This window comes from Myripristis murdjan, chromosome 14, assembly GCF_902150065.1.
Source record: "Myripristis murdjan chromosome 14, fMyrMur1.1, whole genome shotgun sequence".
Lineage (NCBI taxonomy): Eukaryota > Metazoa > Chordata > Actinopteri > Holocentriformes > Holocentridae > Myripristis > Myripristis murdjan.
The window spans coordinates 19,562,064-19,574,204 of record NC_043993.1 but is presented as its reverse complement, the minus strand read 5'-3'; the positions used below and the strand labels follow the sequence as shown (position 1 = coordinate 19,574,204).

The window sequence follows — 12,141 nt, the reverse complement described above, 5'->3', positions numbered from 1 at the left end:
ATATAAAGCTGCGCTAGGCAATTTTGCATGTTGACGACTTTACAAAGCAGCTGCATGAAAATTAAGGATTTCAATACCCAGAAATCCTGTGATGTGGCGTCAATAATCTGCACACAATATGCTCATGTTTACCAACCTGGCTGATGCTTTAAACCAAAGGCTGCTAAAGGGATGAGAGAAGCAATGCTGGTGGGTCCAGCTTTCTCCAGTTTGTATTTCATCACTTTTGAGAAGATTTTCTGTGACTAATCATACTGACACCACAATTTCTTTTGGGAAAACGGGGGAAATCTACAGGGCCTTAATTACACAGGATGGGATGCTCCTCTCTATTAGGCCATGCCGACACTAAGCAGTTTAATTTGAAAATGCCATTCGGTGTTGCCTCCATACTGCACCGCACTAGGATTCACAGGATATGATGTTATTGTGGCACAAGGGATAGTAACATCATGTCCTGTGTTTTGATAAATGTCTTCAGACTGTTTTCCAAAAGCCCACCGTCCACACTGAGAAAAAACAAACTGCCTTAAGTCCCCTAATAAACATACTGAGCAGAGGCTACAGTCTATGTCACATGACAATCCTCAGTCAGCATTTTCAAAAGGCTTGGCTTCCTCTATCCTGGGGGTGTCACAATACCAGAATTTCAGTCGTCGATACCAACACCGGAGAATTTCTGCGATTCCAATACCATAGTAAAAAATAAATAAATACATAAATAAATTAATCCCATTTACTTCAACATACATTTCTTTATTAAATTCTGTTGAACATTCAAGTATTTAAGTCCTCAAGTATTTAAAACAAACAAGAAGTCAGCTGTGCTTAACTAAAAACTTTTTAGATTGCACAGAATTACAATTGCAGTATCCAGCAGAGACATGAGAAAAATATGGAAATAAGAAGTAGGCTTATACATAATTTGAAAAAGAAACAACAATTTAACGGTCAACTTGGGACTGTTTGAATTTATTATTATCCACCTCAGCCACCTCAAATGCAAAATATTTGCATACATGATTTTCGTTGTGTGTCTTTTGCATAAACTGAGGCCGAGCCGCCGCTCAATCCTTCACATGTATTTGTTTCTTCTTCGGCGCAGACTTGAACAACCGTAAATCGTTTGTATACTACCCCCGTCAGTTCCGGAAGAATATGTTTCGGCCGCCTGGAGGCTAAATCTAAATAAATACTAAATCTAAATAAATACATCCGGTAACTTCGGTGCCACAGAAAAACAGGTACCATCGTATTTTTGGACTATTGGCGTCGACTTGGTGCCGAAGTATTGGTTGTCGTGAGATCCCTACTCTGTCAACACTGCAACACCAGACCAGAGTTTTCAAATTTAAACAACATGAAGACCGTTTCTGAGAGGTCCTGTTGGTACAGATGAAAACGCCTGCTTAGTGTGAAAAGAAAGCCGAAGAGGATTTTCAAAAAAAGATGTGTTTTCAAGTTTACCCGACTTGGTGAGTCCCACTTTATGATTTTTACTTTAAAAAATTGTTGAATATTCATAATTTGGAGCAGGTCCTGCCATGAAAAGGTTAAGGAGCTTCTGAAATAGTTGGCATGATAGCAAAAATATCAGTGTGAGGCCAGAGGAGGTGTAGCCTCAAGGTCCCGGGTTTGATTCCCGCATGTGTCTCGTGTCTAAACCACTTCATTTTAACTGATAGTCAGTAGCTTTGGGTAAGAGGATCAGCTAAATGACTTCATTGTGAGTGATTATTTCAGTGCTCAAAAGCGTGTGTCTCACACACACACACACCGCTGCTCGCATTTTTTTCAGCAATATTCCACACTCAAGTCCCGGCTGTTTTGGAGACGTGAATATAATGTTGATTACATAAGTAGAAACCCAGTACCAGGCCCAATGGGAGGAAGATGCTCGCACACACTCACACACAGCAGAGAAGCAGGGCAGAGGCAGCAGAGATGACAGTCTTACATAACAACACTGTGCTCTGCTGTCCGCTCTGCTGTGCTGTGCTGCTTCAGGCTGACTCATTCATTCTCTCTCTCTCACTCTCCACACATACATGCCTTGCAACATGGCTGCTCCTTTTTTTCTAGGCTCAGTGGCCAGATCTGAAAGTCTGTTTCTATAGCTACAGCGAAGGAGAGGAAGGCTTGAATTAACTGGTTTGGATAATGGAGGAATTTGTACAGTGGAAAGGCAATGAATCAAAGATGAACATGCAAGCCAGATTATTTGTTGCAGCAAATTACACAATTCACAAATTTGATTCCAACAAAATGAACCCTAATTTTTACTGCACATTACTGGATAAATATAATGGCTATTTTATGGTGGCTGAGCTGGAATGTGGTAATGGTGGTGATTATAGCTGTTTATGAGTTGTGTGATTAATGATAATGTTGGATACTAAGTCTTACTGTTTTCAGTGTTATGTTTCCTTAAAAAGACAAAAAAAAAACAGCAAATGCATGAATGGTGAAACTGAGAAAAATGCTTCATTTAAAAATCTCCCGTATGTAATTAAAAAAATGTTTACCTAAACTGTAGTCGTCATGAACTTTAACTTTAAAAATAGGGAAGTGTTTGCTTTTGTTGGTCAGTATATAATTTCAGCAAAACCAGACACTGATACCAAAGCCATGTTTTGACTCTTAAAAATTTCAGTAAAGCTACTTGATTCTCTGCCTTTTTCATGCATCGTAGACTGTTGAATCTTACATATAACAGTGTGCATACAATATTCTAGTGCATATAATAGACTGGACTGGTACTCAGTATCCACAAATACTTAAGTTTAGCGGGCACTTGCAGTGAAAACTGGCATGGATGCGTTCGTACAGCAAGACAGCACGCCGGCTCCACAGATGGTGCCAGCTCTTCACTGTTAACCACTGGTTCATCTACACCTGCTGGCTTGTGCTGTGCTGTGCTCTCCTCTGTGGTTAAGCCACAAATGTTTGGAAACACTATCAGATCACACTGATTGGCCCTGCTTCTCTTGGCACTGAGGGCAGAGCCATCAGCTAAACAAACACAGAGAGAAAAAGGGTAAGAGAGAGAGGTGGGTGGTTTGGTTAAGATAAATCTTGTAGGTTGTGATAAGTGGGACATCCCTCCACGTCTTAAAGTCTCTGTAAAATGGGAAGCTATCCAGAATCACTTTGCAGTGTTCCTGCTTGCTGAAACAGGCCATGTGACAGCCAAGCACAAACTATCAACATTAAACACTTGAAGACAGAACTGGGACTGGGCCGGAGTCAGCCAGGAGCCACTAGCCAGCAATAAAATAAACTCCATCCATCACAGTTTATGTGCTGCCAGGAGAGGCTGGACCAAAGGTCTGACAGTTAGCTTCACCTGTAAGTAAACTTCAATGCCAGCCAGCCAGCTGATATGAGGGCTATTGTGTGGCTAAATCTGAACGCAAATTCGGAAATAATGTTAGCAAATTTTGCATCTCCACAAGATCACAATGGGGCAGTCAGGTGGCCTAAAAAGACTGTCATCATAGATTGATCCCCTCATCTATAGTGAAAAGACTTCATAGCCTTCACTTCCACAGGAATGTCAGAGGTCATGGTGAGATTCAACACACCATCCCTGAGCAGCAGCATTGCGTAAAAAAAAAAAAAAAAAAAAATTCAACCATTAGAGTCTTCACAAACTTTCCCATCTCTTTGCCCAGCTAATCAAGTAAATCTGTTAAGCTCCTGTTAACCTGAAATGCATAAAATCAGAAGAAGTCACAAGAAGTCATTTTTTAATTTCATGGTCTTTAAATTGCTGCCACAACTGCATAGCTCTCCAGCATCTTTCATGTGTGTCAACTCCAAAACCTCTGCTGTGCTAATGCAGTTATTTATTTATTTATTTTTTAAATCATAGCAATTGCAAGGCATCAGCACCCTAACAAGCGCACAAAGCACACAGCAGATTAGTTCCAGCCAGAAACATGTTATTCCATGTTCATATGTAAAAACACTGGCAGCACAAAGGGATTATACAGCGCATATTAAACCCTTGCATCCTGGAAAAGCACAGCCTACTCTGGCCCACACAGCGGTGTGTTGTCACGGCACACGAGGCACAAAGCAAGTGCTGCTATGCGGGAGGCTTCTTCACTTCTCTCTGAGAGCTGCACAAAATTAATATCCTCGCTGTGGCTCTGATTAGGGAGAAATGTTTGGACATACATGTTGTGTGTGTCTTTGCATGTGCATGTGCAGCCTCTGTCCTTACATGCCAAAATGCCAACATTCTGGTTCTTACATAACCTCACTCTCCTTTGATGTTGCCGCGGTGTCACGTGACACTAAATCGAGCCCAAGGAGATTCAGGCCAACTCTCCAAAGACGTCGGCTCATGCAGTGGAGTTTGGAGGTGATAGAGGTTATGGCTCAGGCTGGCAGAGTCTGAATGTACAGACTCTGAAGGCGGCACTTGGCGGTCGATCGGGCTGCAGATCGGGGTCAGGAATTAACAGGGGTTTGGTGGCAAAAACGCGCATGAAAGTGGTGGAGTCCTTCCAATCCAATCTGGACTGCTTTTTGATTAGAAAAAGCTCAAGTACACAGCCTGCAGCAGGAGAAAATGTCCATCCTGCACAGCCATCGCATCAACAAAAAATAAATCAACCAATATTGTTGAAAACTCAACAACAGAAGGCTGGTACACAGATGAGCTAGAGATAAACCGTGAGGATCAACATCAAAATATCCCTAAAAATCAAGACCAAGCGTGAAAAGAAAATTCTTATTCCGCTGCAGATTACAACGAAATTGATGAAATCATCTGTGAAGACAAGAGAGAGACCACACTAGTCGAGTGAATGATGGGGCCACATGGACAATACCCGTGAGGAAGAGTAAGAGGCAAAGGAAGAGAGAAAATGAGGGGCATCTGTTCAAGTAGCTTTCTTTCTCACACACTCATGCATGCTAATAGCTGTCTGGGAGTCTACCACTTACGCTGCTGGCAGGACAAACAGTGCCCAGGTTGATAAATGAGAGGTCTGGTACAGTGATTTTTGTTTGTGAGAGTGTGTGTTTTTGTGTACATGCCCTTGTCAGTGTGTATTTGAGCCTCCGCCTTCACTGAAACATGATGCAGTTTTTACACAGTTGCATCTCATTGTTTTCTGACCTTTATAATAAATAGGTTAATATGAGATAATTTCATTTAGCCTTGACTTCAGGTCTTATTATCAAGCAGAATATGTTAAATAATGTGACCAATTAGAGCCTCATTCACAGTCAAATTCATTCTTTTTAGGCTTGAGCTCTGATTTGAAACCTGTTTCTTGTAATATGGAAGTGTGTTCATTAAACTGGAGGCTGTCATTTATGCAACTCTTGAGGTAAAAAAAGATAAGAGGCCTATTTCCAGATACGTGTCCCAAGAGGGTGCGGTGCATATCCTACCAGGATGAAAAGTGGGTGGAAAACCAAGGTTGACGCAGACCTGACATAAACCAACTATTGGCATACCTTCAGTATCATCTTTTAAATCACTTCTGAAAAAGGGAAAGGGCTTTTTATTATTTTAACTGGTTTGTTGTGTTGTGTTGTATTAGTTCAAGGATTACTGGCACTGCACTTTCAATACTGCACTCTGTTTTAAAGTGTAAATGAGTCTGTTTTGTGGATTTCATCATCCATAGTTTTTACATTTTGTTCTTGGTGTTTTAATTCTTGTGTTTGCTCATTTATTCTCATTATCCAGTCTTAACTTCAAATTTTGTGTTTTTTATTGTTTTATTTTTGAGCTCCTTGTGAAGTGCTTTGTAATGCTGGTCTTGATGAATGCTATACAAGTTTATATTATTATACCTGACAGCAGCAACGGAGATAAAACAGGCAGCTATTAATCAGAACAACAGAGTATATCAAGTTGCCTTTCAAAATGAAGAAAACAACTTTGATTCACAGCGTGTAGAGGATAATTTCAGACCTCACAAACCCAAGAAAGCATAAGGAGTGTCCCCGGTGTGAATAAGAACCCATATTCCATTCATTCAACCTCACAGGACAACAGCGAACAAAGTGGGAAGAAATTCTCACTAAAGCACTAAAACCACACCATCATCTACCTGGTGCTGTGGTCCACAGTGCCAGGGGAAGATGCAGTGATACAGACAAACAAAACAAAACCACTGGTAAAATACACTGAATTTAGCTGCTGCGGCCCGAGTGCAAGGCTGAACGAGAGCAGCCTCTTGGGGAAGTTGGGCGCTTCGCGGCAGCCTCCACTCCCAGTTTACTCAGGGAGTTAAGGATGTGTGGTCAAGGCTTAATGCCAGGCCATTAACACAGTCTCAGTGGCTGAAGAGAAAGGAAACCAGTTATGGCCTGAAGTAGCTTTAATAATGAAGTATGACAATGTAACAAGGGTGGGACCGGGTCATCAAACAGAATCCACATTTTGGTACAGTTCCTCGTCAATAGATAGGTATTTTGTGTGATAAAACTCTTTAGTCTCATAATTTGCTGCTTCATGGTCAGTCATCTGACTACTACCTGCTGATGTTAATGATAACACTAATTATAATACTGAATGTACTCTGTTGTGATGTTGTGGGTTAAGTCAAGTCAACCTTTGCAATTAACATGTGAGGAGTGATTTCTACATTTAGCATTCACCACAGCCTGAAGCAGTGTTTAGTGTGTATTTGTAAGTTTGGGTAACATCAACCCTCAGACAGGTCATAAAATTGGTGAGTGATTTTTTTCCTCCAAGGGAGGGAGGGAGCAGGACAATCCACTTTCACCAAGTACAGATGTACCACCATTTTTCACATGTACATACACATACCCCCACACACACACACACACACACACAGACAGTATGAGAGGGATAAAAGATTGCTTTCAGGGCAATGGGATGACAAGATTCTTTTCTCCAGAAAAAAAAAACAATGTATAGCCTCAACCGAGCTTCTCTGGTCTGATGTGATCTGAATTAACTGAGCCTGTTACTGGGTACACAAAGAGAGGAGGTGTGTGAACCTCTCGAGCTTCACACAAAGCAAATCAAACATGTGAAAGCACACTGGCCGGGTTATGATCTATTGTAGCCACAGCAGCACCAGAAGAGAGTAAAAAAATGAACAGACCAACTATGCAGCCAAATTCATTATCAGACCATTACATTGACCTAATCCATTTATAAAAGTAGGCTGATTTGTGCACTCACTGCCGAGATATTTCAATGCTCTCACACATTAAGAACAACTGATAAATGGTGGTGCTTCATAAAGTCCTCTATCATAAAACTACACCGCAGGACTTTGAAAACATGTGATATCAAGGCCGGGTGCCGAAAGAAAAGCCTGACACTTGCAAGTCTGTCTGAGAGGGAAAGAGCTGTGAGCCATCATTCACATTTTGCATAGCTTTGATGCTCAGAATGCATACTTTGAATTTTTTTTGTGTTTATCACAAAATACAGCCACTGTGGTGAGCAACAAAGTCAGAAACTACATAATGCCTCTGTCAATGCATCACATACATATTCTGTATCTGCTGGTTGCAGTGCTTTATTGAAGCTCCATCACACTTACAATGGGTGAAATATGCCACAGTGCCATTGTTATATGGTTGCACCATTACTGCAACAATTACAAAATATCTAGATGTCCAATTTTATACACATTTACTGCAGGTAAATGCATATTAAATGTGTATAAAATTCAACCTTGGGATCTCCATGATAATTTAAAACAAAGTTTTGTGGGTCTGAACAAAGCTCAGATGCATAGCATAGATTTGTAATAATGAGCCCGATGGAAAATGGCAGGGCTGAAGAAATTAAAACATAAAACAACATCAAAACTGGAGATACGAGGTTTCACCGGACAACAACGATATGTTCAATATGTCTGCTAATATTGTTTATGGCTGGTTATTGATCAAATAAATAGGCTGATGACTGCATTTAAGTCTGACGATGATGTAGCCATATAAACACTCATGTGCAACAGCTCTCAGTGTGTATTCACATAAAAGTGAAGAGGGTTTCCGATGAATTCAAACTTCATTTTCCCGCCGAATCCAGTCAGTCTGACGATACACTAGTTCTTTTTGTCTCTTTGCCACTAAAAACCCCACTGCCGCCCCCCTCTACAACCCTTCTATTCTCCATTCACTCCCTCTCTGCAGATTAAGTCATGGCAACAATGGTGACACAGCAGAGCAATTTCACAACAGTTTTTGTCACACAGTGAAAACCTGCATCCAAAACCAAAACAGCCAGCAACTCACTAAAAAAACATAAATCAAAGCTAAATCTGAGGAGATGTGTGCTACAAATTCCTTGTTCTGAGTTGGTGCTTAACCCATCTTGAAAAAGCACACTCTGCCGTTCTGTGCAGGAGGCAAAAACAGTACACACTTTTCTCCAATCCTCCCAAATCCCCATCATGAAACGCCTTTTATGTAATAACCTGCCTACATGACAACCAAGGTCTAGCTGTGCTGTGGAGAATGTAGGAGGAAGGGCAGAGTGAACTGCTGTTACATATGTTGTTTCCTCACTGTTAGCACATTAATCAGCACTGGACGGTGCTCTCATCAGAACAACCCAAACAGACCCTGGATACAGTGTGTAGTAGGCGAGGATGGCCGACAAACAGTAGTACATTAAAAATTAAACATCAGACAGCTTGTGTCCTGGATTGGACGGATCCCCGAGTTCTACATAGCCCCACATTGGAAGAATGACCCCCACACACATACACACATACACATACACACACACTCCGGGTTCCTCTGGGCTTTCTTCGCTTCTGTGGCCGCCAGCAAGCGAGCAAACAGCCCCGATAACAGTAGACCTGAGTTAATGTCACCATTAGGGAGAGAGGAGAGAGAATAGAAAGGGGGTTGACCATCTTGTTATGGACAGCCGTGGTGATGTACACTAATTGGAAGTCGTGCAAAAAATGCAAAGTGTGTGTAGTGTGGCTGTGGTTGTGTGACGCGAACAGACAGCCTGGGAGATGATGTGAGCGGGGGGGAGCGAGAGAGGTAAAACGGCTGGATAGATAAATAGAAAGCAATGCAGGGAGAGGAGGAGTGGGTAAATTCACACACGGATGGATGGGTGGATGGATACATACTGCTGTAGAGGGTGTCTATCCAGGAGAGTCGGGGCAGGCCACGGGTGCTGAGGGGCTCCATCCTCCTCTTCTCTCCCTTCCCTTCCCTTCCTTCGCTCGTTCCTCTCTCTCTCCCTCTCTCTCTCTCTCTCTCTTACTCTGCCTCTCTGTCTCTGTCCTACTATTCCTCTCTCTTCTCCTGTTGTTGCTTTGCGTCGCCTCTTCCTCCCTTTATCCCTGAAAATCCGCTTTCATCTTCCAAGAGCAAAAAGAATTACAAAAAAAAAAAGAGGAAAAAGACACCCCAGGGTCCAACAGGCAGACGAGCAAAGGGAGTGACTGTGTGAGCTGACAAACAAGTGTATGAGTGACTGTGTGTGTGAGAAAGAGAGGGAGTGTGTGTGTGTGTGTGTGTGTAGTAGCGGTGCAAGCAAGGAGACAGCTATAGAGAGACAGCGAGACAGAGAGTGAGAAAACAACAGGCTGGAGACGACCACCGCCGACCGTTGCTAGGGGAAGGGAAAAGCACTCCCCTCTCTCTCTTTGGCTTGCTCACTCCCTCCCATCCACCCCTCCTCTCTCTCTCTCTCTCTCTCCCGCTCTCTCTCTCACTCAAGCCTGCGTGAACAGCTCCTCAGCCTCTTTCTCTCCCTCTCACTCGTCTCCTGTGTGTCTCTCTCTCTCTGTGTATCTGAGCAGAGGGGATTTCAGAAGCACCACATAATGAGGTTTGTGTCAAATGTGCATTACATGTCAGAGTCCTTCTCTTCCTTTTTTTCTTTCTGGGTCTTTCTCTTTCTTTCACATTCTACAATTTGGCGGATCCTTAATTAAACTGCCTTAAAACATGAATTTATAAATTTTTTGGTCCTGGGTAGCCCAAGTAGGAATCAGACGGTGTTAGGAACACACTCAACTCGCTTCCACACGCGCACTTTCTGTCGCTTTTACAAGGGAAAGCCTGCTGCATGTTTTTTTTCCAGACTGTGTAGATGGTTGTTTTACCTTGACCTCAATTATGTAAAGTACCTTTTTGTAAAAAAAAAAAAAAGTGGATTTTCAAATTAAATTCCCTACCTCTGTCTGTCTCTGTCTAGGTTACATTAGTGCTGTTCTCTAGAGGAATGCGTTGCTGTAATCCTCAGTGTCTGCTAATGTGTTTTTGAGTAGATCCACTAGTATCCCTGTCTACCGGGCTCCCAGGCCGCTGCTGATGTGTTACACACACTACACCATCAGCTTGGGATTGCTACCGCTTGATCGCCACGGACAGAAACAATGAGCTACTGTGTGTTGGTGACATGAAAGAGAGAGTCAGTCATTCAGAGACAGAGAGAGAGAGAGAGAGAGAGAGAGTGAGAGAGAAAGAGGGAGACTGGGTTCAGATGTCATATTTTAAAACTACTCCCCTCTTCTGTTCCCGTGGCAACTGGCTAACCCCCCTCCACATATACACACACACACACACACACATACACATTTTGGAAACACATGAAAGAGACACTCAGGCACCCATGTGTGTGTATGTGTGTAGAAGCCAGTGAGATGAAAGAACATCATTCACTTAACACTGATATCTGTGTATTTCACCAGTGCTGGTAAAGTGAACTACAGTCAAACTGTAGTTACAAAGGGTCTAGTTGTTAGTTTTTCCTTCTGTAAATCTATTTTAAGATGTTATGTAGATGTTTTTATGTTAACAGCAAGCAATAAAAACAACCAAACAAAGATTTCAAGGAAAGAAAGTGAGTGATGAGTGTCGCACCTCCCTACACTGACATGACATATGAAATGTGAGGAAAAAAAATAAATAAATAGTGCATGAAACCTTGAAAAATGTCTGTCCACAAATGTTAATATAAAAAAAATACACTGTAGACCTTTTTTTTGGAATAGCAGGTAAACACAGGCGTAAAATCCATTTGTTTTGTTTTGTTTTGTCCACATTTCGTTGTCATGTTATTGTGAGGAGGTACAACACTCCTTCCCTTCATTGGGCTGTTTTATTACCTTTTAAAATCTATATAACATCTAAAAACAGATTTATAGAGAGGAAAAAGTAAAAACTAGGCAGTTGGCAGTATATCCCCATACCCTGCTATTTCACATCAAAATGGCTGTCGTGACAAAGGTCTACTCCGTGTTTCCTCTGTGTGCCACCACAATAGGAAAATGACTAAAAATGATTAAAATAAACACTGCAATTCAGCAGATTATCTAAAACTATAATCCGCATGTTTTAGAAGTATTGCTTATATTGTGATTAAATACGGCTCCAACAATAGCTGCTCCACTTGAAACATAACTTAGACTCTAGCAGCGACACATATGGGGCCAAACTAGAATTATTGCCCAAAGCAAAACAGCTGCGTTAACCTACAGAGAAAACACTGGTCTATTTCATACCAAACTTACACAACTTATTCCTGGAATCTGGAAACTTTGAGCCGAGCCTCGCTTTAAAATGCTAAATGACAGATTAGGATACGATGTTATGGATTGTTAAGTTAACAGAGCAAAATTATGTGTAACAATAAAGCATTCATGGCTGGCATTTATTCATTTCCCTGTCAGGTTTTAATGAGCATGTTGAAGTCTCCTGTACCTGCTGTTCAGTCAAGATAAAACTGACAGCGTCGCCATTCAACAACAATCCTGTTTTACACCACCCTCTCCTCTTCATCAGACCTCCATGTTTATGTATGCGTGTGTTACAAGAGGAGAGCAATCAGAGACGAGCATCACGCCGGCAGCAACAAAGCCCAATATGAAACCCTCCTCTCCAAGTCCACGCCACCTCCTCCTCCTCCTTCTTCTCCATCCAGCCCTTCATCCCCCCCCTCTTCTCCTTCTAACCAGCATGGGGGATGGAAGGAAGGAAGAGGGTGGAGGTAGAGGGGGGTGAGAAGCAGAAAAACTTCAATTAGGACACAAAGGCTGACAGGAGGACTCCCCCCTTCTTCCTCCTCCTCCTCCTCCTCCTCCCCCCTCCTGCCCCATCAGGCAGAGCGCTGGGCCCCGAGCACCACTCTTTGTCTGGCTGCACAGCCCTTATGTGCCA

At 42.2% G+C, this 12,141-nt stretch overlaps 1 protein-coding gene across 2 annotated transcripts in view; it reads right to left on the bottom strand.

Annotated features, from left to right (window-relative positions):
• abr (ABR activator of RhoGEF and GTPase) overlaps positions 1-12,141 on the bottom strand; it is a 151,936-nt gene that overhangs the window by 118,904 nt on the left and 20,891 nt on the right. Inside the window, exon 1 of one of the 2 annotated variants that reach the window (XM_030068687.1) lies at positions 9,102-9,514. The exons of the other annotated variant lie outside the window; for it this stretch is intronic. Coding sequence (XP_029924547.1) covers positions 9,102-9,162 — 61 coding nt within the window. The 5' untranslated portion in view covers positions 9,163-9,514. Of the gene's footprint in view, positions 1-9,101; positions 9,515-12,141 lie in introns of those variants that run through there. 2 annotated transcript variants of the gene reach the window in all.